Source organism: Dipodomys merriami, unplaced genomic scaffold, assembly GCF_024711535.1.
Source record: "Dipodomys merriami isolate MVZ:Mamm:240054 unplaced genomic scaffold, mDipMer1.0.p SCAF_32, whole genome shotgun sequence".
In the NCBI taxonomy this organism is placed as follows: domain Eukaryota; kingdom Metazoa; phylum Chordata; class Mammalia; order Rodentia; family Heteromyidae; genus Dipodomys; species Dipodomys merriami.
This window is the reverse complement of record NW_027204715.1, coordinates 954,934-979,044: the sequence shown is the minus strand read 5'-3', so window position 1 is coordinate 979,044 and position 24,111 is coordinate 954,934. Positions and strand designations below refer to the sequence as shown.

The following is a 24,111-nucleotide window of genomic DNA, read 5'->3' as shown; positions in this document are numbered from 1 at the left end:
AGCCTGGGGATGATGCTGGGGCCTTTCGGGGTGCAAGAGACAAAGATGTACTCCTGCTGCGATGCCCAAAGGTTTGACAAGTCTGTTGGGTCCCGTGACCCCTAAAGATATGGAGGTAGCAGGCCTCAGAAAGGGGCTGCAAAGCCACGGGGTACCATTTCATGCTCTTCGGCCTGCGCCACCCCCTCTCTCCTCCCCGCTTCCAGGCACATTCTCAGCTGAAGGCTCCACTCGTGTCCAGGGCGGGACGGCCTCGGCCGGCGTTCACCGTGCCTCCGCGGGCGTGACTCGGGGACGCTGGTGGCGGGAACCGCACCAAGCACAGCGGCTCAGCATTGCGCAGGTCCTGACGGCTCCTCAGGAACGCTGCTCCCTCGGGCCGCCCGCGCGGCAACGGGGCGTTCTCTACGCCGTCCACACCGCCGCCAGCGCGGGTTTCAGCCGCGAGGCCGCACCGGGCCTCCCTCCAGGCCCCCCAGCCGGGCCTCCGGGCCTCCCTCCAGGCCCCTCAGCCGGGCCTCCGGGCCTCCCTCCGGGCCCCTCAGCCGGGCCTCCCTCCAGGCCCCTCAGCCGGGCCTCCGGGCCTCCCTCCGGGCCCCTCAGCCGGGCCTCCGGGCCTCCGGGCCTCCCTCCGGGCCCCCCAGCCGGGCCTCCGGGCCCCTCAGCCGGGCCTCCGGGCCTCCCTCCGGGCCCCCAAGCCGGGCGCCCGTCTGTGGCTGTCTTCACCCTTCCGGGCTCCTCCCAGGCTCGGCGGGACGCCAGGAGGCGCCTGCCTGCTCAGCCCGGGGCGGGAGAGCCGAGCCCGGCCCGGCACCGGACATCCTCCCGCCCAGCTCCGGTCGGCGGCAGCCAGCCGGGAACGGCGCCGCCGCGCGCCGCTGGGCGTGTCGGGAGAGCGGCGCCGACCAGTGGCGTCACCGCCGCGCCCTGGAGTGCGCGTGCGCAGCGGCGCCGAGCCCCCCCCCCCCCCGTTCCCAGGAGGCCGCGCGTGTGCGCCCACTTCCGGCGGCGGCGCGGGTGTCCGGAAGCGGCGGCCGGCGAGTCCCGCGGCGCCGGCGCGGGCGGCGGGAGCATGCGGGGCGGCGGGCGGCCGGCGCGCAGCGCGTTCGTTTCCCCGCGGTGGCGGCGGCGGCGCGCGGCGCCTCTGGCGTGAGCGGCGGGCGGCGCGCGGGCCGCGGGCGGCGGCGCCATGTGGAGCGGCCGCAGCTCCTTCACCAGCCTGGTGGTGGGCGTGTTCGTGGTGTACGTGGTGCACACCTGCTGGGTCATGTACGGCATCGTCTACACGCGCCCGTGCGCCGGCACCGCCAACTGCATCCAGCCCTACCTGGCGCGGCGGCCCAAGCTGCAGGTGAGCGCCGGGGCGGGCGGGCCGAGCCCGGGCCGCGCCCTCCGCCCCCCGCGGGCCCGGCCCCGGGGCCTGCCGTCCTGCTCAGAGCTGGGGTGGACGCGCAGGCTCCCGGCACGGGCCGCCTTTCCCCGGTGTCTGGGCCCGTGTGATGGGCCCTCGGCCGCCAGTCGGGGCTGCGGTGACACCCCTGGAGTCCGGGCGGGCTTCCAGCCCCAGGCGGCCCCGAACTTCACCGTCGCCGGCTGGGAGGAAGCCCTCCGTGCTGAGATGCGGTTTTGGCCCACTCTGGCTAACTTTCCACTCCTTTCCAGCTGAGCGTGTACACCACCACGCGGTCCAGCCTGGGTGCGGAGAACAACGTGGACCTGGTCTTGAATGTGGAGGACTTTGATGTGCAGTCTAAGTTTGAAAGGTGTGAGTTGGGGTCAGAGTGTCGTGATGGGGCCATAATGTCAAGGTTGGCACGGCGTGCAGGGGGAGGTGGCAGCTTGGTAGAGTCCCCTTGTGTCTGATGGAGTGGCAGGTGTCTGACAGCAAGATGGTGCTCAGCAGAGCTAGTGCAGACTCCAGAGGAGCCTACCTAAGCTACAAAAAAAAGAAAGAAATGGAACAATGGAAGGAGTTGGAGGGACATCGTAATTGACATGCGGTGTCAGAATAGACCAAGCCGCACCCGGCTGTGTAGAGGAACCTTTTAAGGTTAACATATGGGCTAGCACTTAACATACAGCTTTAAAAGTTGACACATAATTTTTAGCTGGGCACTGGTGGCTCACACCTATAATCCTAACCACTCAGGAGGCTGAGATCTGACAGTTTGAAGCCAGCCGGGGCAGGAAAGTCTGAGATTCCCACCTCCAGTTAACCCCTAGAAAACTGGAAGTTGCACTGTGGCTCCATGAGTAGAGCTCAGGGACAGTGTCTGGGCCCTGAGTTCAAATCCCACAAACAAACAAAAATTTGAGACACAATTTTAAAAAGTACTGCTTTATGAGTCAAGATTCTACATATTCCCATCCACACTGCCGAGAAGGCCGCAGACCTCCAGTGAGCCAGCCCCTTGGCCCAGCTGGAAGCATATTGGCCAGGTCCAAGCACTACTTTGACCTAGCCACAGAGCCCAGGAGCTGGGCATGTTACCTTAGGAAAGAGGTGGGAAGTGCTGGCCCCCTCCTTCATACACTGTTGTCCACAGTTCAGAAATGCTCAGGACAGGCCCACATTGGGTTCAGTCTCACAGATGTGGATGCTGCTTCCACTGCTGGGCCCTGTGCCAGTTACTGAGGACAGCTAGTGAGCATTTTATTTCCGGGCCTGGAAGAAAGAGAAGCATGAGTGCTCCTGGGACAGGCACCTGCTGCTTTGAGCCTCAGCACACTACAGTTGTGCGCTCCAGAGACACCAGTATAAAGCTAGCACCTCTCCCCACCCCAGCCCCACACAGACAGAAGCCACTGGTATCCCAGTAGACCTGTTGGTGTGGTGGTATGAAATCTGTGTTTCTCTGTGTAGAATTCTGCCTGTAAGGTTTGTAGAAGAGGGAGGAGCAAGCATGTTTATAGTTGTACACAGGTGGGATGTGGGGGTGTTCACAGGAGCTCCAGCTGTGGGGTGGAAGTGAAGAGCCAGGCACCTGGGCTGACTTCTGGGAGAAGCACCAGCTGGTGAGGCCACCACAGTCAGGGCCAACCAGAGAGCCGAAGTTACTCTTCCGTGGCCAGTCACCTCCCACCTCTTCCTTAAAAATACAACAGAAACCAAACAGCCACCCACATAAGTATTTCTGCTCTTCCTCACAGTGCCAAAGAAGCACTTACAGCATACATTAGTGATTGCAGAGTTGTGCCAGGGTGCTGAAACTTGTGAGTTGGATTACTTCTTGTGCTGTAGAAATCAGCTGTCTCTTGATGAGTTGTTTCTGCCTAACTTTTTTAGCGAGTTATTTTCCTTTGTCCTCTCCATTGCAAAATGGAGACATTGAGTATTGGCTTACTCACCATGACAGCTGTTTACGATTTTCACATGCTCAGCCTCAGTAAAGTCACAGGCAGGTGGGTTTCATTTCTAGTAGCTCTGTGCTAAAGGCAGATGATGGGAAACAGCGTTACGTAAAGAGATTTGAGTTGCCTCTTTATGATTATACTACAGAATTAAAGTAACACATCATTTGAAATGATTGTTTTTAGGACAGTTAATGTTTCTGTACCAAAGAAAACAAGAAACAATGGGACGCTGTATGCATATATTTTCCTGCATCATGCTGGGGTTCTGCCGTGGCATGATGGGAAGCAAGTGCACCTGGTCAGCCCTCTGACCACCTACATGATCCCCAAGCCAGAAGAGATCAACCTACTCACTGGGGAGTCTGCTGCTCAGGTGAGGTTCTACACAGGTGACTGGCATCCAGTTCACACCATCTGCGCAGTTTGCACGTGCACGTCTCTGCATCATAGCCTGTGTGGAGGCTTCACAGGGTTTGAGGGTGCTGCTCACAGAGATACCTTTCATCTGAACGACTTCCCAAGGGCTTGCAGATACGTATCACATCAAACCAAGGATGTGTGATGATTTCTCACTCTACCCCATCCCTTCTCAGGCAACAGACCTTTTGTGTGCTGGAGGTACCATGCGTTCCCTCCCAGGCTGGCTCATGCTGCACAGCCTGCTGAGCCTTCCCTTCCGATCTGTCACTTAGGGCTGCACGTACACGATACTGTATGTGGAGTGAGTGAGCAAGCATGTCTAAGTTTATGATTCAGCATTGTAGAGAAAGTACAGGTCCTAGACCCATAGAAAGTTAAATGTGCAAAGAAAAGTCAGAAATCGGAAAAGCATCACTCATGGGGACCCTTGATAAAGGAAATCTGATTCTGGTTCTGTTGAACAGAAGAGTATTTCGCAACAAGATGGCAGCTCTGCAGGAAGCAGCTGTGGTCTTTAAGAGTTCAGAGCAGACTAAAAACCCTCTCCAACCTGCTCTCTTGCTGGTCTCCTTGGGAGCGGCCCTCCACTGCTGGTGGCCTGAGGAGTAGTGAGTGGTGGGTGTGTGGAGGGGCTTCTGGAATGTCGCAGATTCACAGTAAAAGCATGTTGTTGCCCCGATGACCTCACCTGAGGAAAGTTGTTACAGGAGAACTGTTGTTAGGAAGGAAATAAGGTGTTACTGCTTCCTGAAGAATCAGCTGGTTTTAAGATAAAGATTCTTTAGTTGCTCTGGGTGTTTCCGCTTCAGTTTTATCTAGAATGTGCCTGATTCTAGGCACACATGCTTTGCCAGTCCCATCTGACTGCAGTGTCTCAGTCTCCTCCCAGCCTGCATGGCTGTAGCTCCTGACTGGTGCAGTCTGCTCCTTTCTCCACCCCTCAAGATCACAGGAGTGGTCTTGCTTGGCCTGAGATGAAATGGAGTCAGTGGGACCCTGACTCTGTACCCAGGGGGAAGGAGACACAGTGTGGTCAGAAACTGGCCTGCCACCCAGGGTCCCCAAGGCTCCCCGGGCTTTCCTCCCCATCGTGTCTGGCTGGGCACTCACAAGAGAGCCGCCAACAGCCCTGCTGCCCGGTCCTCCCCACGCACTGTGTTCTACTCCAGGGTGGCCTCTGCTTCTCGTTTATAGCAGCAAATTGAAGCAGAGAAGAAGCCGTCAAATGCCCTGGATGAGCCTGTCTCTCATTGGAGACCCAGGCTGACCCTAAATGTGATGGTGGATGACTTTGTCTTCGATGGGTCCTCACTGCCTGCTGATGTGCACCGGTACATGAAGATGTAAGCGTCAGGGGGGCCCCGGGAGGGACGCTGCCCCTGGAGCCCGCAGCAGGGGGACCCACTAGAACCCTAGACAAATCCCAAGTGTGAGTCACCCCTCCGACTGCAGACCTGAGCCACTATACCCACAAGTCTTATTTTTAAATATGTCAATATTCAAAGCCAGCCTAGACTTTTTTGCCTGTGAGACTCTTACTACAATTATTCACTCAAAAGCTGGAAGTGGGGCTGTGGTTCAAAGTGGTAGTGTGTTAGCCTTGAGCAGAAGAGCTCAGGGACAGCACCCAGCCCTGAGTTCAAACCTCACAATTGCCAAAAAAAAAAAAAAAAGATCTCTCTCCAGCCTCTGTCCAGCAGCCTCGGTGGTTGGGGTCTGTGGCACAGGGTTTTCTCCTCTCTCCCTTTGGCCTCATGGTCGGTCAGGGTTTGGATGGGCCCCTGGCTCCCATACCCCGCTGTAGATCACCTTGCTTGTCCCAGGGCGTCACCACCCCTGCTGCTGTGCGGAGGGCTGTGTTCTGGGAGTGCAGGCACAGGTCTCTGCTGAGGAGCAGCGTCTGACGCTGCCCTTGGCACCTCATGCTTTTTCCTCCAGGGTCCAGCTGGGGACAACGGTGCATTACCTCCCCATCCTCTTCATTGACCAGCTGAGCAATCGGGTGAAGGACTTGATGGTGAGCCTGCTCTCTTTCAGCTCGCTCTGGTCACGCCTGCTGTGCCAGCGAGGTCGAGGTTCAGGGCGGGCCTGCTCTGTCCAGACCCAAGTCTTACATGAGGTTGTCTTGGGACCTCAGCACGGTGGGACACAGGTCTTCTCAGTTGTGTGGGCTGGTAGGCGTGCCAGGCCCTGACTGTGATGGTTTCTGCCTTGCTGCCGGCTGTGCTCTGGGTGCTCAAACCCCCAGGGAGGTCACATACGTGCCAGCTGGCAGGCTCACAAAGCCCACACTGCCCCATCGCTTAGGGGCACCTGGGCCGCTCCTGCAGTGCAGCCAGGGATGAGTTTCAGGGCCCAGCCAGAGGGAGCTGCAGCTCTTCTCATGACATGCGTAAGACTGCGGCGCCCGAGGCTCTGGTGCCGTTACTGGCGCCACAGCCCCTCTTCTGGGGACGCCTGGTTGCTTTGTGTAGAAGATGGCCAGCCTTCGTCTGGTGAAGAAAACACGAGTTAATGTTTAACGTTCTTTGCATTGGGCCAGGTGCTGTGCCAAGCACTTCGTGGGTGTCGTAACAGGTGCTGCTAGGAGCTGTGTGGCCACCCGTTTCATAGCTGAGGCGACCTGGGAGGAGATGGGGAACTCTTGTCGGGAGTGTGTAGCGCAGTGTGTGAGTGAGCGCCCTGCCTCCTCAGACGAGACCGGGGAGTGTGTGAGCACCGTACACGAGTAGACTGGAGTGTGTGAGCACACTGGAGTGTGTGTGCACAGTGTGTGAGCACACGAGTGTGTGAGCACACTGGAGTGTGTGTGCACAGTGTGTGAGTAGACGAGTGTGTGAGCACACTGGAGTGTGTGCACAGTACACGAGTAGACTGGAGTGTGTGAGCACACTGGAGTGTGTGTGCACAGTGTGTGAGTAGACTGGAGTGTGTGAGCACACTGGAGTGTGTGTGCACAGTGTGAGTAGACGAGTGTGTGAGCACACTGGAGTGTGTGTGCACAGTGTGAGTAGACGAGTGTGTGAGCACACTGGAGTATGTGCACAGTGTGTGAGTAGACTGGAGTGTGTGAGCACACTGGAGTGTGAGCACAGTGTGAGTAGACGAGTGTGTGAGCACACTGGAGTATGTGCACAGTGTGTGAGTAGACTGGAGTGTGTGAGCACACTGGAGTGTGTGAGCACACTGGAGTGTGTGTGCACAGTGTGTGAGTAGACTGGAGTGTGAGCACACTGGAGTGTGTGTGCACAGTGTGTGAGTAGACGAGTGTGTGAGCACACTGGAGTGTGTGTGCACAGTGTGTGAGTAGACTGGAGTGTGTGAGCACACTGGAGTGTGTGCGCAGTGTGAGTAGACTGGAGTGTGTGAGTGCACTGGAGTATGTGTGCACAGTGTGTGAGTAGACTGGAGTGTGTGAGCACACTGGAGTGTGTGTGCACAGTGTGTGAGTAGACAAGTGTGTGAGCACACTGGAGTGTGTGTGCACAGTGTGTGAGTAGACTGGAGTGTGTGAGCACACTGGAGTGTGTGTGCACAGTGTGTGAGTAGACTGGAGTGTGTGAGCACACTGGAGTGTGTGCGCAGTGTGAGTAGACTGGAGTGTGTGTGCACAGTGTGTGAGTAGACTGGAGTGTGTGTGCACAGTGTGTGAGTAGACTGGAGTGTGTGCGCAGTGTGAGTAGACTGTGGAGTGTGCACAGTGTGAGTAGACTGGAGTGTGCGCGCAGTGTGTGAGTAGACTGTGGAGTGTGTACGCACAGTGCGTGAGTGAGCACCCTGCACGCAGGTCACCCCACTTGGAATATGGTGCTTGGGGGCCTGTTCTTCACCGCCATGGTGGTTGTGGCCCTGGTGCTGTGGGCTGTGGGCCCCAGGGCTCCACTTCCCGCGGTCACGGCTCTACAGCTGTGCTTTGTGGGTAGCATACTCCTCACACAGTCTCAGTCTCCTTGAGGAGAGGCCTGTGGCACAGTAGAAGGTACCAGCACATTCCTGCCACTCCGCTGGCAGTCCAGCACGTTCCTGGCAGGTGGTGGTGGTGGTGGCGAACTGTCTCCCTGAGCCCTGGCTCACGAGCTTGGGACGGCAGGCCCGGGCAGGGTTCCAAGGGGTGCTGCACATGGGTGAGCTCACCGCAGGGATCATGAGGTGGGCGGGGTACTGGAGTCAGCAGGGTTGTGAGTGGGTGGTACCACAGGGCCCTGTCCAGAGGACATGGCAGCCCGCGAGCCCCCCTCCCATGGGAAAAGCTCAGGACAAGGGACCAGCCCAGGGGCGGGCTGGTTCCTGCAGAGTCCTTGGAATGAATGGCAGGGCCTAGATGGGCCAGTGTTTTCAGGTGCCTTGGCCATGGCTGTTCGGGACCAAGAGCAAGCAGGGAGTTGTGGGGCATTGGAGACGCTGTGCATGGCTACGGGCTGCCTGAGAGCCCGTGGCTGAGCCCTTGGTCCTTTGCAGCGGCAGCCCTCCTCCATGGCTGACCCTCCCCCTCCCCCATGGCTGGCCCTCCCCCTCCCCCGTGGCTGGCCCTCCCCCCTGCCCCATGGCTAGCCCTCCCCTTTGCTGTAGCTGGCCCCCCCCATCCCCCATGGCTGGTCCTCCCCCCTCCCCTGTGGCTGACCCTCCCCCCTCCCCTGTTGCTGGGCCTCCCCCCTGCCCCATGGCTAGCCCTCCCCCACTGTAGCTGACCCCCCATTCCCCATGGCTGGTCCTCTCCCCTCCCCTGTGGCTGACCCTCCCCCCTCCCCTGTGGCTGGCCCTCCCTCCTCCCCCATGGGTAGCCCTCCCCTTCGCTGTAACTGGCCCCCCATCCCCCGTGGCTGACCCTCCCCCCTCCCCTGTGGCTGGCCCTCCCCCTCCCCCATGGCTAGTCCTCCCCTTCGCTGTAGCTGGCCCCCCATCCCCCGTGGCTGACCCTCCGCCCTCCCCTTCGCTGTAGCTGGCCCCCCATCCCCCATGGCTGATCCTCTCCCCTCCCCCGTGGCTGACCCTCCCCCCTCCCCTGTGGCTGGCCCTCCCCCTCCCCCATAGCTAGTCCTCCCCTTCGCTGTAGCTGGCCCCCCATCCCCCGTGGCTGACCCTCCCCCCTCCCCTGTGGCTTTCTTGTGGCAGGTCATCAACCGCTCCACCACCGAGCTGCCACTCACCGTGTGCTACGACAAGATCTCTCTGGGGCGCCTGCGCTTCTGGATCCACATGCAGGACGCCGTGTACTCCCTGCAGCAGTTCGGTGGGTGTCCTGGGCCGGGCCGGGTTACTCCGTGGTTACTCCACACCTCCTGGCATGGGCTGTTCATGCCCTTGCTTGTGGTGTCTCCATTTTCCTCCTTGGAAATGACCTCGTGGATTATTTGAAAATAGGCTGTATTCAGAAATAATGCTTTAAGTGCCACATTCTCAGTCAAAAAAACTTTGCTGCTAGCAAAGTTTAAGTGTTCTACATTCACAAATGATTTTACGTTGGGATGTGTGTCTTTCCTGGCAGGGTTTTCAGAAAAAGATGCTGACGAAGTAAAGGGGATATTTGTAGACACCAACTTGTACTTCCTAGCACTGACGTTCTTTGTGGCAGCGTTTCACGTGAGTTCTCGGGAGGACTAGCCACAGGCGCTGGGGAGGCTCCCTGCTGGCACCATGTGAGCCCACACCCCGGGACCACCATCCCTGACTGTGGTCACTGCTTTGGGGCAGTTTTCAGGAGGCTCTGCAGTACTTTGGACAGTGTCCGCACCACCGAGTTTAACTTTGCAGAGTAGTCATTCTGCTATTCGGGGCTGCTATGATGATGTTACACTTGAGAAGGCATTTCAGCATGTAGCATGCGTCTTGCATAGAGCCCAGAGCTCTGGGGAGCCATCCCTGTGTGGAGGGTGGAGCCGCTGGGGTGGGGTGGGACGTCGTGCCAGAATTTCCCTCAACCAGGTTGGGAAGCCAGTGTCAAAGGATGAGCCATGGGGTGTTTGCATGGTGTGCAGCAGGGCCTTGTGCTTGAATTAATGGCAGCCATGCACGTTCCCTGGGATTTGGGTCAGAGGTGCGTGTCTGAGGCCAGGCGCACAGCTCTGGCCGGCACAGGAGTGGGTTCAGCATGTAGCTCCTCTCCGTGGCAGGCCTGCCAGGCGGGTGTGGATGATAAGAGCGGCTGTAGCGCAGACCGCTGTCCTGTCTATTCTTTGCAGCTTCTTTTCGACTTCTTGGCATTTAAAAATGACATCAGTTTCTGGAAGAAAAAGAAGAGCATGATTGGCATGTCCACCAAAGCAGGGAGGGCCCAGGAGTCTTCACCCACCTTAGTCCTGAGGGCGTCCGTGAGGCCTGCAGGTTCAGCCCCAGGCCTGAGCATTCACTTGGAGCCTGAGAGCCACTGAGGCTCGAGGGTGGGGTAGGGTGTGGGGACACAGGCCCTTCAGCACACGTGCATGTGTGGAGTGTGAGCTCACACCAGGATCTGGCAAAGACCCAGTTGATGGAGACCCAGTTGATGTCGAGTGTGGATAGTCAGATGCCCCACAACCCCACTCCACCCCTGCCTCCCAGAGTGATGCGGGCTGCAGCCTGGAAGGTTCCAGGCTCTGTATACGGGCTTAGAGGCAGTCGCCAGAAGAAAGGGTTGTTTTTGCGGTATCAAACCCAGCATGGTCTGAGCATGCGTTGTGGGGCTGGTGAGGGACTGTGTGAGCACGCTCCTTCACCTGTCTGTGAGGACTTGGCATCGGCCTCCAGGTCAGATTCAAATGGAAGATAGCTTTTTGTTTTACCGTCAGTCTTGGGGCTTGGACTCAGGGCCTGGGCACTTTCCCTGAGCTCTTGCTCAAGGCTAGTACTCTACCGCTGTGAGTCACAACTCCACTTCCAGTTTTCTGGTGGTTCATTGGAGATGAGTCTCATGGCCTTTCCAGGCTGGCTTTGAACAGCGATCCTCAGACCTCAGCCTCCTGCATCGCTAGGATTACAGGCGCAAGGCACCAGTGCCCTGGTTGAAGATAGATCTTCCTCCCCCATAAAGACAAACCTGGGTAGCTCCCGGGAGAGGAGAGGGCCTCCTGCTGGCACTGTGGGAGGACACGCACTGACCAGGGATCACCAGTTGTACACAGAAAGCAGGACAAACTGGGATGCTTTTCAGTGTACATCGTGAGAAGGAAAAAACGACAGCTTTATAGAAGTTGGAGACCTTTATGACCTTTATCACAGAACAGTGTAACACATGAGGTGTAGAGCAGGAAAGAAAGCGGGTATGGGGTCCTGGCAACCAGTCCTGATGAGAGGAATGCCACACAGCACCCTGGCTTGCTCGTGGGCCTCTCGCTTCACTGAGACACGCTGTCTGGCTGGTGCTCTGCCAGCTCTTCAGCTCTCTGGCCTTCAAAGAGCTTTCTAGAGCTGCGAAGCTGTCCACGATTGATTCCCGTGGTACTGGGATCGAACTCAGGCCTCGCCCTGCCAAGCATGTACCAGTGAGCGCTGTCTCAGCCCCCTCCTTCAGATGGGAGGTTGTGAGGGGGATTGAGCTCCGTGTGCCCTGAGGGTGGAGGCGGGCCTAGGGTTATGTCCTCGCTCTCACCGTGCCCACCTTGTCCCCAGTACTCTGGCGCTGTTTCAGCACCGTGGTCATCTTCCTGTTCCTGCTGGATGAGCAGACCAGCCTGCTGGTGCTGGTTCCTGCAGGCGTGGGCGCTGCCATCGAGGTGAGTCGGGGCACCACCCCAGGTCTGGGTGGACAGTACAGCGAGGGCCACAGACGCAAGGCCCTCTGAGGAGTGTGTGTGTGCACACTCACGGGTGTGGGAAGCAGGGAAGCGTGTGAACGTGCTCCTGTGGCCCTCTGAGGAGTGTGTGTGTGTGTGTGTGCACACTCACGGGTGTGGGAGGCAGGGAAGTGTGTGAACGTGCTCCTGTGGCAGAGCCCTGAGGCCCTCTGAGGAGTGTGTGGGTGTGTGTGTGCACACTCACGGGTGTGGGAGGCAGGGAAGCGTGTGAACGTGCTCCTGTGGCCCTCTGAGGAGTGTGTGGGTGTGTGTGTGCACACTCACGGGTGTGGGAGGCAGGGAAGCGTGTGAACGTGCTCCTGTGGCCCTCTGAGGAGTGTGTGTGTGTGTGTGCACACTCACGGGTGTGGGAGGCAGGGAAGCGTGTGAACGTGCTCCTGTGGCCCTCTGAGGAGTGTGTGTGTGTGTGCACACTCACGGGTGTGGGAGTCAGGGAAGCGTGTGAACGTGCTCCTGTGGCCCTCTGAGGAGTGTGTGTGTGTGTGCACACTCACGGGTGTGGGAGGCAGGGAAGCGTGTGAACGTGCTCCTGTGGCAGAGCCCTGAGCGATGTCCATGCGTGGCCCACTGGCCGAGCCCACGTCCTCCCGCAGCACCCGTGCTGGTGCTTCGTGATGGCTGTGTGGCCGTGAGGATCTTGTGTTTGGGCTGAGATTCGAGGCAGGCTGACCGTGCAGGAGTGGCTAAAGTCACTTGGCACTGGGGAGCCCTGGAGGCCAAGCCTGGAAGGGGGCACTGGGCTGGGGCAGGCCCAGAGAGCCTCCTTAGAGCCCTGTCCACCTTGGTTCTGGTGAGACCCACAGCAGGCGCTAGCGCATGTGGCTGCTGGTGCCTGCCCAGGTGTGGGGGTCCGTGACCTTAGCTCACAGTGGTCGTGGTACTCATCCCAGCGAGCTGCAGGAGAGCATGCGGAGGGTCCAGGGCCAGGCTTGGGGAGGGCTTCCTAGTTCTGCCAACAGTCACGGGGCACAGAAGTCACAGAAGTAGCGGGTGGGTGGCCCCTGCAGGGAGGGGCCCCGCCCGCACGGGCTGCATGGCTGAGGCGGGGTGGGCTCCCTGTGCCGCAGCCTCAGTGTGGCGCTTCCTTGTTCCCTCAGCTCTGGAAAGTGAAGAAGGCTCTCAAGATGACGGTGACCTGGAGAGGCCTGAGGCCACGGTTCCAGGTAAGATCTGTAGTGAGCAGCTTCCCCTGCCAGACCCACGCACTCTGCTCTCCCCACCCCTGCCAGACCGCTGCCCCTCTGCTCTCCCTCCCCACCCCTGCCAGACCGCTGCCCCTCCACTCTCCCTCCCCACCCCTGCCAGACCGCTGCCCATCTGCTCTCCCTCCCCACCCCTGCCAGACCGCTGCCCCTCTACTCTCCCTCCACACCCCTGCCAGACCTCTGCCCACCTGCTCTCCCTCCCCACCCCTGCCAGACCGCTGTCTCTCCGCTCTCCCTCCACACCCCTGCCAGACCGCTGCCCCTCCGCATTCCCTCCATACCCCTGCCAGACCGCTGCCCCTCCGCATTCCCTCCCCACCCCTGCCAGACCGCTGCCCCTCCGCATTCCCTCCCCACCCCTGCCAGACCGCTGCCCCTCCGCTCTCCCTCCCCACCCCTGCCAGACCGCTGCCCCTCCGCTCTCCCTCCCCACCCCTGCCAGACCGCTGCCCCTCTACTCTCCCTCCACACCCCTGCCAGACCTCTGCCCACCTGCTCTCCCTCCCCACCCCTGCCAGACCGCTGTCTCTCCGCTCTCCCTCCACACCCCTGCCAGACCGCTGCCCCTCTGCTCTCCCTCCCCACCCCTGCCAGACCTCTGCCCACCTGCTCTCTCTCCACACCCCTCCCAGACCGCTGCCCCTCTGTTCTCCCTCCCCACCCCTGCCAGACCGCTGCCCATCTGCTCTCCCTCCCCACCCCTGCCAGACTTACAACTCCTTCACTCTCCCTCTCCCACCCCTGCCAGCCCTGCTGCCTATCTGCTCTCCCTCCCCACCTCTGTGCGTTCCTAGTCTACTCATCTTTACCAGGCTGCCTCTTTTTTTGGGGGGTGGGGGAGCACTTGAACTCAGGCCTTGTGTGCTGTCATTGAGCTTTTTTGCTCAAGGCTACCACTGTACCACTTGACTTTTTGGTGGTTAATTGGTGATAAGAACCTCATGGAGATGCTGTGCAGGTGGCTCAGTGGTAGAGTGCTTGTTTCCCATGTATGAAGTCCTGGGTTCGATCCCTCAGCACCACATAAACAGAAAAGGCCGGAAGTGGCACTGTGGCTCATGTGGTAGAGTGTTGGCTTTGAGTTGAAGAACTAAGGGACAGTGCCCAGGCCCAGAGTTAAAGCCCCATGGCCGACAAAAAAAGAACATGGACTTTCCTGCTGAGGGTGGCTTCAAACTGCGATCCTCAGATCTCCGCCTTCTAGTAGCCAGGGTTACAGGCAGGAGCCACTGGCACCCAGCCAGCCTGTCTCTTTTAGCTGTGCCCACTAGCATCAAACCTTCCAAAGGCAGCTGGCTGTCATCCAGTTCCGTGAGGCTCACACTGGCTTTGTGATGGGTTGGGTTTTCTTCAGTCAGGAGACAAATGCTGATTTCCTGAGAAACAGAGAGCTGGGCCTCCAGGCCTAAGCAACCTTGGGGAAGGAAGTTTAGCCTGGGTGAGAGACCCAGGCTGGGTCCTGGGAAGTCATCTGGGGTGGGGGTGGGCTGAAGTGCAGCCCACGTTTTGCTAGGGAATGGACCTGGATTGAGCTGGCCTTTGGGGGGGGGTGGCCCCTCTTCAGGCTCATGGTACGGCTGCCTTGGTTTTTCCACTTAGGGTAGAGCAGTGGTGTGGGAGCCGGAGGCTTGGGCGGGTGTCTCCCCCTGGCGCAAGCCTGGGCGCTGTGAGGCTGGGGCCTCTGAGGTGGTGGTGGGGAGCATCACCCTGTGGTCCAGGCCTGGTGGGACTCAGTGGGACACTGGTGGTGTGTGGATACCGCACCTCCACCGCCAGTCCCTGTGCTGAGACCCTGCCGAGCCCACTGACATTGCCTGTGATCTCTTAACAGTTTGGCACCATCAGCGAGTGTGAGCGGAAGACGGAGGAGTACGACACACAGGTGAGCCGTGGGGTTGTGTGTGCTGGAGACTCGTGGTTCATCCCCTGGGAAGGCAGGCTCCCGGGGCTGAGCACAGACCCCAGGGTCCCCGCCCTGCCCGGCTGCTCCCGCAGCAGCTTGGTGCCTGGGGCTCCCTGCCGGCACCGCTCTGGCGAGGGCTGGATGGTCGGGTCTGACAGGCGGTCTCCACAGGGCTAGACTTGGGTTTTCGGTTTGATGCCCATCCGTTGTATTTGAATTCCATTGACATTATAATGGATCTCATGTCACACAAATGCAGGGCCCTGAGGCTTTCACCTGGTCCTTAGACTTCCTCAGATGTCCCCCGCTCCTGCTGATCCCCCCCCCCGTCCTGCTGTCTTTGATGGGATGGGCTCCCTGTGTTAGGGTCACCCAGTTCCTGCAGTTGCGTGCCAGTTTGCTCCGAGTGCCAGCAAGCACACCACGTGAGGCCGCCATTGTCACGGCGCACGCCGTGTCACTCACTGCCCTAGACGCTGCAAGTGTCCCGTGTCTCTGCTTGATTCCATTGTTGCTCATTGCTCCTGATGTATGTCTGCTACGGTGCTCAGTGCTTGCTGCTCCTAACTGGAAATGATGTCTGTCCTCCCCAGGCCATGAAGTACTTGTCTTACCTCCTCTACCCGCTCTGTATCGGGGGCGCCATCTACTCGCTGCTGAACATCAAGTATAAGAGGTGGGTGATGCAGCCGTTGTGTTCCTCAGCTGCCAGGGACTCCAGACTCACGCAGGCTCTGCCCACCATGCTGTGGAGCCGGTTGGCGCTGGCTTGGCTGTCCTCTGGGTTGTGCGTCCCAGTGCTGTGAGGAGCAGTTGGAGAAATGAAGGCATCCCCCGGTTCATGGGGCTGGGGTCTCTCACCCAGTGTCCAGTGGCTTTTGTCCCCAGGCACCACCCCGGCCCACCTTCTGGTCTGATGGTGCGGGCCTTCCTATCTCCACCGGGGACAGGTGTGCAGGTGGGACAGCGCTCGAGAAAGAAAAGGCTGGTAGAGAACGCGTCTGCTTTGCTCACGCCTTCGGCCCCACATGAGCAGGCAGAAGGACCGAGGAGGGGCAGTGGGCAGTTGTGGCGCTGGCCAGAGGTCAGGAGGGGGCGGCTGTGGTCCCGCCGCGTGGAGACACAGCATCGAGAGCTACGTGTAGGCACCTTTCCGTGCAGTGTCCTGTGTTTCCATCCTGAGCAGCTTTGCGTGCAAATTGTCTGTGGTCTGGCAAGGCCCCTGGAAAGGAGCCAGTTGGGGGCGTGGCCTGTGACCACCGAGCTCTGTGCTACCCCCCACACTGGTGGACACAGGGCCTCTCGTCACGCCCAGCTGCCCTGCAAGGCTGAGGGCTGTGAGAGGGACCTGCTTTTCTTTTGCTTCAATGAAACATTTATTTATCTTTGTTCAAAACATTCAGTGGTGTGGTCACGGGGGCCGTGTGGAGAGTGTGGTGTGGTCACGGGGGCCGTGTGGAGAGTGTGGTGTGGACATGGGCCGTGTGGACAGTGTGGTGTGGACACGGGGGCCGTGTGGACAGTGTGGTGTGGACGTGGACAGTGTGGTGTGGTCACGGGGGCCGTGTGGACAGTGTGGTGTGGACACGAGGGCCGTGTGGACAGTGTGGTGTGGACACAGGGGCCGTGTGAAGAGTGTGTTATGGTCACGGGGGCCGTGTGGAGAGTGTGGTGTGGACATGGGCCGTGTGGAGAGTGTGGTGTGGTCACGGGGGCTGTGTGGAGAGTGTGGTGTGGACACAGGCCGTGTGGAGAGTGTGGTGTGGACATGGGCCGTGTGGACAGTGTGGTGTGGACATGGGCCGTGTGGAGAGTGTGGTGTGGACATGGGGGCCGTGTGGACAGTGTGGTGTGGACGTGGACAGTGTGGTGTGGTCACGGGGGCCGTGTGGACAGTGTGGTGTGGACACGGGGGCCGTGTGGACAGTGTGGTGTGGACATGGACCATGTGGAGAGTGTGGTGTGGTCATGGGGGCCGTGTGGACAGTGTGGTGTGGACACGGGCTGTGTGGAGAGTGTGGTGTGGTCACGGGGGCCGCGTGGAAAGTGTGGTGTGGTCACGGGGGCCATGTGGAGAGTGTGGTTTGGTCACGGGGGCCGTGTGGACAGTGTGGTGTGGACACGGGGGCCGTGTGAAGAGTGGTGTGGACACGGGCCATGTGGAGAGTGTGGTGTGGACACGAGGGCCATGTGGAGAGTGTGGTGTGGACACGAGGGCCGTGTGGAGAGTGTGGTGTGGACATGGCCCGTGTGGACAGTGTGGTGTCACGGGGGCCGTGTGGAGAGTGTGGTGTGGACACAGGGGCCGTGTGAAGAGTGTGGTGTGGACATGGGCCATGTGTGGACAGTGTGGTGTCACGGGGGCCGTGTGGACAGTGTGGTGTGGACACGGGGGCCGTGTGGAGAGTGTGGTGTGGACACGGGCCGTGTGGAGAGTGTGGTGTGGACATGAGGGCCGTGTGGAGAGTGTGGTGTGGACACGGCCGTGTGGACAGTGTGGTGTGGACATGGACCGTGTGGAGAGTGTGGTGTGGTCACGGGGGCCATGTGGAGAGTGTGGTGTGGTCACGAGAGGCCGTGTAGACAGTGTGGTGTGGACACGGGGGCCGTGTGAAGTGTGGTGTGGACACGGGCCGTGTGGAGAGTGTGGTGTGGACATGGGCCGTGTGGACGGACATGGGCCGTGTGGACAGTGTGGTGTCACGGGGGCCGTGTGGACAGTGTGGTGTGGACACGGGGGCCGTGTGAAGAGTGTGATGTGGACACGGGCCGTGTGGACAGTGTGGTGTGGACACGGGGGCCGTGTGGACAGTGTGGTGTGGACACGGGGGCCGTGTGGACAGTGTGGTGTGGACACGGGCCGTGTGGACAGTGTGGTGTGGACACGGGGGCCGTGTGGACAGTGTGGTGTGGACACGGGGGCCGTGTGGACAGTGTGGTGTGGACACGGGGGCCGTGTGAAGAGTGTGGTGTGGACATGGACCGTGTGGAGAGTGTGGTGTGGACACGGGCCGTGTGGAGAGTGTGGTGTGGACATGGACCGTGTGGAGAGTGTGGTGTGGTCACGAGAGGCCGTGTGGACAGTGTGGTGTGGTCACGGGGGCCGTGTGGACAGTGTGGTGTGGTCACGGGGGCCGTGTGGAGAGTGTGGTGTGGTCACGGGGGCCGTGTGGAGAGTGTGGTGTGGTCACGGGGGCCATGTGGAGAGTGTGGTGTGGACACGAGGGCCGTGTGGACAGTGTGGTGTGGACACAGGGGCCGTGTGAAGAGTGTGTTATGGTCATGGGGGCCGTGTGGACAGTGTGGTGTGGACATGGGCCGTGTGGAGAGTGTGGTGTGGTCACGGGGGCCGTGTGGAGAGTGTGGTGTGGTCACGGGGGCCGTGTGGAGAGTGTGGTGTGGACATGAGGGCCGTGTGGAGAGTGTGGTGTGGACATGGGCCGTGTGGAGAGTGTGGTGTGGTCACGGGGGCCGTGTGGAGAATGTGGTGTGGTCACGGGGGCCGTGTGGAGAGTGTGGTGTGGACATGGGCCGTGTGGACAGTGTGGTGTGGACATGGGGGCCGTGTGGAGAGTATGGTTTGGTCACGAGGGGCCATGTGGAGAGTGTGGTGTGGACATGGGCTGTGTGGAGAGTGTGGTGTGGACACAGGGCCGTGTGGAGAGTGTGGTGTGGTTTGGTCACGGGGGGCTGTGTGGAGGGTAGTGTGGGGGACACGGGGACTTTCTGAACCCACAACTCCTCTCTTTCAGCTGGTACTCGTGGCTTATCAACAGCTTCGTAAACGGTGAGTCTGCGTGGGGATTAGTACTTGTGGCCGAGGCCCCCTTTCCTGCTCCTGGTGCCCAGTGTGACCAGCGCCCAGCACCTGAGTTGCATTGAGCAAGATGCGTCCCCAGCCTTTACCGATCAAGCAGCTATTCTGTTTCTCTCCCTAAAGGCAGGCGATTCTTTAAACTTTGAATACTCAGAACTGCCCAGGACTCCAGGCTGTGGGTGGAGCTAGCCACCCTGTGTGGCAGTCCAGGGAGCCCACGGCTGCCTCTGGATGGAGTGTCCGGTGTCTGGGTATCTGAGAGGCAGAGCCTGCCTTGGGTGTGATGCACACCTCCCTCCCCTCCCTGTCCCAGGCCAGCCCCAGTCAGGGCGTTGTTCTGCTGTGGCCCGTGAGAGATGAGGTCTGGCTGCAAACAGCTGTGCCCTGGGATGTAAGTCTCAGACTCCCCCTCTGTGTCCTCCCCAGAGGCCTCCCGTGTTTCCCAGGACTGAGTACGGGCAAAGGCTAACAGCAGGCCCGGGCCGGTGGAGCCTGCTGGCAGGCCTAGAAGTCAGGTGTGTGTTCCTGGCAGCACACAGGGTGGGCAGGGGCTCGTGGTGGATTGTCTCCATGGTGGTGCGTCCCCCCTGCAGGTGTCTATGCGTTTGGCTTCCTCTTCATGTTGCCCCAGCTCTTTGTCAACTACAAGGTAGGTCGTGCGGCTCACCTTGGCGGGGCCTGCTGTCCTTGCTGGTCCGGCTCACCTGTCCCCTCTCCTTGTCTCAGATGAAGTCGGTGGCTCACCTGCCCTGGAAGGCCTTCACCTACAAGGTAAGCGCACTTCCCACTGCGGGTGGCAGAGAGCCTGGCCAGAGCCTCGTGCTGGCCGCCCCTTTCTTTTTGTTGACAAAGAGCCATGGGTCCATGGACGCACTGCCTCACCCGCCAGCTGTGCGGGCGAGGGCCAGGCCGGGCCGCGGCTCTGCCCTGCTCCTGTTCCCTGTGCCCTGAGCTCCCTGGCACAGGGCGGGTCTCATGGGCTGCGCAAGGCTTCGGCCTGAGGCCTTGCTCCACTGGCCGCCTCCCAGTCTTGTGTCTTCTGAGAAGCCACATACCGACTCAGGTCACAGGCAGTGGGGTTCAGATAGCACTGCCTGCCCTTCCTCCCGCCACAAAGCACTGGGGTTCAGATGGTATCATTCGCCTACCTTTCCTCCCATCACAAAGCAGTAGGGTTCAGACGGCGTTGTCTGCCCTTCCTCCCTCCACAAAGCACTGGGGTTCAGACGGCGTTGTCTGCCCTTCCTCCCTCCACAAAGCACTGGGGTTCAGACGGCGTTGTCTGCCCTTCCTCCCTCCACAAAGCACTGGGGTTCAGACGGCGTTGTCTGCCCTTCCCGCTGGCTTTGCAGGCTTTCAACACCTTCATCGACGATGTCTTTGCCTTCATCATCACCATGCCCACGTCGCACCGGCTGGCCTGCTTCAGGGACGACGTGGTGTTTTTGGTCTACCTGTATCAGCGGTGGTGAGTGGTCCTGCAGGCCCAGGCAGGGGTCTGAGTTTGATAGGACAGGAGTCTTGGCCCAACCCCAAGCACATGGAGCACAGTAGGACTCAAGCTGCCCCTGCCGGCCCCAGCTTCTAGGTCCTCTTTGAGCTCTGCCGCCTGCCACACCGCGTTAGCCAACACCCACTGGCAGCAGTGCCTCCTGGCCCCTCCCCAGCGCACGGCCATCCTGCATGTAGTCTTGAGGCTGGGATCTACTGTGAGTGACGTGTCTGGTGGAGATGTTTCCATCTTTGCGTGGCCTGTCTGGTAGGAGACGTTTCCATCTGCGTGGCCTGTCTGGTGGAGATGTTTCCATCTTTGCGTGGCCTGTCTGGTGGGAGGAGACGTTTCCATGTTTGCATTGCCTGTCTGGAGGAAAGGTTTCCATCTTTGCGTGGCCTGTCTGGTGTAATCATTTCCATCTTCACGTGGCCTGTCTGGTGGTGGTGATGTTTCCATCTTTGTGTGGCCTGTCTGGTGGGGTGCCCAGTGCCACACATGATTCTTGTGGCTTACTGGGGCTCACGTCTGCAGTCAGTTCCCTGCTGTGGAAAGGTTGGTGGCAAACTCTTCCACTGATGTGCCTGGCACAGGGCTGTTCATGGTGTTCCCCGCACAGCCCACCTGCTTCTTCTCAAGGCCCTGTGTGTCCACCTCCAGTCCCATAAACTGACCATCTGGAACCCAGTGTGTTATTGTTGCAGCTGTCTGTGGGGCTCTAGCCTGGAAGGCTTTTGGGCAGCAAGCACTGTGTCCCAGGCCCGGCCTGCCCTCAGTGTCCTGTAAATAAGGGGATGTGGGTGAAACCCTGGGGTCTCAGGACTAAGCACTGGCCAAGCAAGCGCTTGCAGAGGGCAGGGAGCTAGACAGGACGTTTACGTCTGCATAGTTAGTTCCAGTTTCCCACCATGGAGCTGGGCCCTGTTTTGGGGATGCTGTCCATACCCAACCCTTGAGACCACAGTGAGCCAGCACAGGGGCAAGATAGCCGAGAAGCACCCTGCTGGCCCAGCCCCTTTGGTGCATGCTGGAGAGTGCTAGCGATTACCATGTCATTGCAGGCTTTATCCTGTGGATAAGAGCAGAGTGAATGAGTTTGGGGAGTCGTACGAGGAACGGCCCAAGCGGAAATCTCATGCAGACTGAAGGCCCTGGCCTGGGCTTCCTGGTCAGCAGTGGACGGGCCTCCGGAGGCTTGGGGAGTTCCCAGACACCACATCTTCACGTTGCCAAATCCCTCAGCTTCCCCCGTGCTCCCCCGTCCTGGAGCACACGCATGAACAGGATGCGTCACAGCGTGGGCGGGTCTCCACGGTGCCCTCCTCTGCCTTGTGGGAGATGGTGGGTTTCCATTTCAAGTTGTTTTTTTTAAGTGCTCCTTATGTGATTCAAATGCATATGGAAATTCATTCCATATGAACTCTGGGATCAACTGGCTCTTTCCCTCCTGTTTAAAATTTGATTGTTTTCAGCTTAATTAATGTATGTTTGTATTTTAAAATAAATTTCTCTGGCTGTGACGTGTTTTTCTTGACCTGGATTAAGTCTCTCAGATACTAAGTTCCACTTTTCCCAGAAATGAACATGTAAGATGGATTTATTACTTACGCATGGAAAGGAGCAGACTTGGCCTCTGGCAGCCTCGAGTCACAAATGTTCTCCAGTCTCAGGTCTCGGCTGTTTGAAGCCAGCAAGTTGAGCGGGTGCCATCCCAGAGATGTACTGAGGTAGGACTCGGATGTGTAAAAGTTGCAGAGCTGCTATGGACAGGCTGCAGGACAGGAGGCTCATCTGCCCAGAGCCACGGAGAAGGGTTATCTATTCCAGCCCAATCAAAATCACTGACTGCACCACAGCCAGGAAGGCAGCAATGGACTCTAGCTGTTCCATTCTCACAGAACTGAAGTTTCTCAGGCTCTCTTGCCCTTGTACGAAGCTGACCATCCACACAGCTGGAGCTGTGTGATTCAGCCTCGTGGGACACTACCACAGGTGTCGTCCAGCCACCAAAATGTCACGCTGTGTCAGGTCCTGTGGCTGAGCCAGCTCCAGCTGTCTGTCTTGGCTGGCGTCCTGTCTCTCCTCCCTGCCTGAGTGGATTTGTCATTGTGTGGTTCTTTTTTCTTCACTGTGCTTTTGTGTTTCCAGTGTCATCTCAACAGTGGAAAACCTGTAGCCATTTTCCTGAGCAGTGCCTTTCTTCATGTCTTCTATCCGCTCCTTCCCAAACTCTGCTCTACTCAAATTTTTCTGTATTTCTCCTGCTGCTACTGCAGTTTTGAACTTGGGGCCAGGCAGAAACTGTGCTACTTGAGTTAATACCTCAGGTCCTTGTTACTTTATTTTTTCTGATAGGGTCTTGAATTTCAGCCTTGGATCTTGATCCTTCTGCCTGTGCCTCCTGGGTAGCTGGGATCACAGATGTGAACCCCCATACCTGGCTTATGTATTGAGGTGGTATCTGGCTATCGTTTTTCTTGGGCTAGCCTCAAACGTTGATCCTTCCTATGCCTGCCTCCTGGGTCCTCGGGCCACTTGCACCCAGCAGAAGTCTATAATTTCCTTTTTGGGGGAAGCGAGGACTTGAACTCTCATTTAGCTTAAGGCTGGTGTTCTACCACTTGAGCCACCCTTCCATTCCAGCATTTTTTTGCTGGTTAGAGATAAGAGTCTCACAGACTCTTCTTGCCTGGGCTAGCTTTGAACTACGATCCTCAGATCGCATCTCTGAGTAGCTAGGATTACAGGTGTGAAGCACTGAGCTAGACCTAATTTCTTGAATTCAGGACTTCATCTGTTGCTCAGATTTTTTGCTCAAGGCTGGCCTCATCATGAGCTCACTTTCTCTTCCCCTAAAGTCTTTAAACAGATTGCTTTTCCTATTTCTAATTTTCTTTTAAACTAATTTTATCTAATTGCGTATTCACATTTCTTTTTCTGTTCATTTGACTTAGTTCTTTTTTATTTTTATTTTTGCTGGTCCTGGGGCTTGAACTCTGGGCCTAGGTGCTGTCTCCTAAGCTTTTGCTCAAAGCTAGCTCTCTACCACTTGAGCCAACTCCACTTCTGGCTTTTTCTTTCATTCATTGGAGATAAGGATCATGGACTTTGCTGTCTAGGCTGGCTTTGAACCCTAATCCTCAGATCTCAGCCTCCTGAGTAGTTACGATAGGTGTGAACTACCAGCACTTGTCTTAGATGTATTTTTTATTTCTAGAAGTTTCATCTGCTGTCTAAATCTCCCTGGTCTATTCTGATATCTTGCTGTTTTGTTGCATTTAGCCTCCTTTTGTACTGTAAATGTGTGTACAGTACTGTGGAAATCCTGTAGCTGCAGCTTAGGCTGTGGTTTGGGTGGTGCTGGCTCTTTGTACATCCATTCCTGATACTTTTTCCTTGTGTGTTAGGAGTTTTTTGATTTTGTTAAACTAAATTTGTAGACTCCTGAGACCTAAAATGTCAGCAATTTCTTCCAGAGAAGATTTAGTGTCCGAGTGGCTCTGGATCAGAACTGCTTTCAGAATCCTGTTCTGACAAGCCATACCAAGCTGTGAGGTTTGGAAGGCTGGCGGAAAAGGCTGGATTTCCTTCTTGGGCAGCGGAGGGCTGTGGGCTGGGTCCATTGAGCAGGATGTGATGTTTTCTATATGCTTTCAAGGGTCTTCCAAGAGACTGGAAACGGGGGTATGCAGGAGAGCCTGACGAAGATGCACCCCGAAGAGGGCTCAGGACATCCAAATTGAATTCAGGGCTTGCACTTGCTAGCTGATATCTCCCAACAATTTTTTTTTTTTTTTTTTGGTGGGTCATGGGGCTTGAACTCTGGGCCTGGCACTGTCCCTCAGTTCTTAAACTCAAGGCAAGCGCTCTACCATTTGAGCCACAGTGAGCCACAGTGCCACTTCTGGCTTTCTGGTGGTTCATTGGAGATAAGAGTCTCATGGCCTTTCCTGCCTTGGCTGGCTTTGAACTGTGGTTCTCAGATCTCAACCTCCAGAGTGGCTAGGATTACAGGCGTGAGCCACCGGCATCGAGCTTCCAACATTTTTGTGTGTGTGTGCTGGTCCCAGGACTTGAACTCAGGGCCTGGGCACTGTCCCTGAGCCTTTTGTGCTTAAGGCTAGTGCTCTATCACTTGATCCACAGCTCTA

The 24,111-nt window shown here is 58.2% G+C and overlaps 1 protein-coding gene across 3 annotated transcripts; it reads left to right on the top strand.

The window, feature by feature from the left end:
* The first annotated feature begins 1,165 nt into the window (after positions 1-1,165).
* On the top strand, positions 1,166-21,480 carry Clptm1l (CLPTM1 like). Of its 3 annotated transcripts, none has more exons than XM_070042134.1 (17): positions 1,166-1,351; positions 1,663-1,763; positions 3,538-3,727; positions 4,972-5,117; positions 5,713-5,791; positions 8,887-9,004; positions 9,260-9,354; positions 9,954-10,095; positions 11,359-11,462; positions 12,641-12,706; positions 14,580-14,630; positions 15,245-15,327; positions 18,404-18,438; positions 19,062-19,117; positions 19,195-19,239; positions 19,821-19,936; positions 21,022-21,480. In XM_070042134.1, the coding sequence occupies exons 1-17, from the start codon at positions 1,190-1,192 to the stop codon at positions 21,104-21,106; spliced, it is 1,674 nt and encodes a 557-aa protein (XP_069898235.1). In that variant the 5' UTR covers positions 1,166-1,189; the 3' UTR covers positions 21,107-21,480. The 3 variants fall into 3 exon arrangements, with proteins under 3 accessions (XP_069898235.1, XP_069898234.1, XP_069898236.1); XM_070042133.1 differs by having other exon boundaries at positions 1,168-1,351; positions 4,969-5,117; XM_070042135.1 differs by having other exon boundaries at positions 1,170-1,351; positions 4,969-5,117; positions 9,954-10,038.
* Positions 21,481-24,111: the final 2,631 nt, after the last annotated feature.

Bases quoted from the DNA above. Each gene is read 5' to 3' on its own strand.
- Clptm1l (XM_070042133.1), top strand. From the start codon at position 1,190: ATGTGGAGCGGCCGCAGCTCCTTCACCAGCCTGGTGGTGGGCGTGTTC. The intron at 9,355-9,953 runs GTGAGTTCTCGG...TATTCTTTGCAG, and splicing joins TCTTTGTGGCAGCGTTTCAC to CTTCTTTTCGACTTCTTGGC. The intron at 18,439-19,061 runs GTGAGTCTGCGT...TCCCCCCTGCAG, and splicing joins TATCAACAGCTTCGTAAACG to GTGTCTATGCGTTTGGCTTC.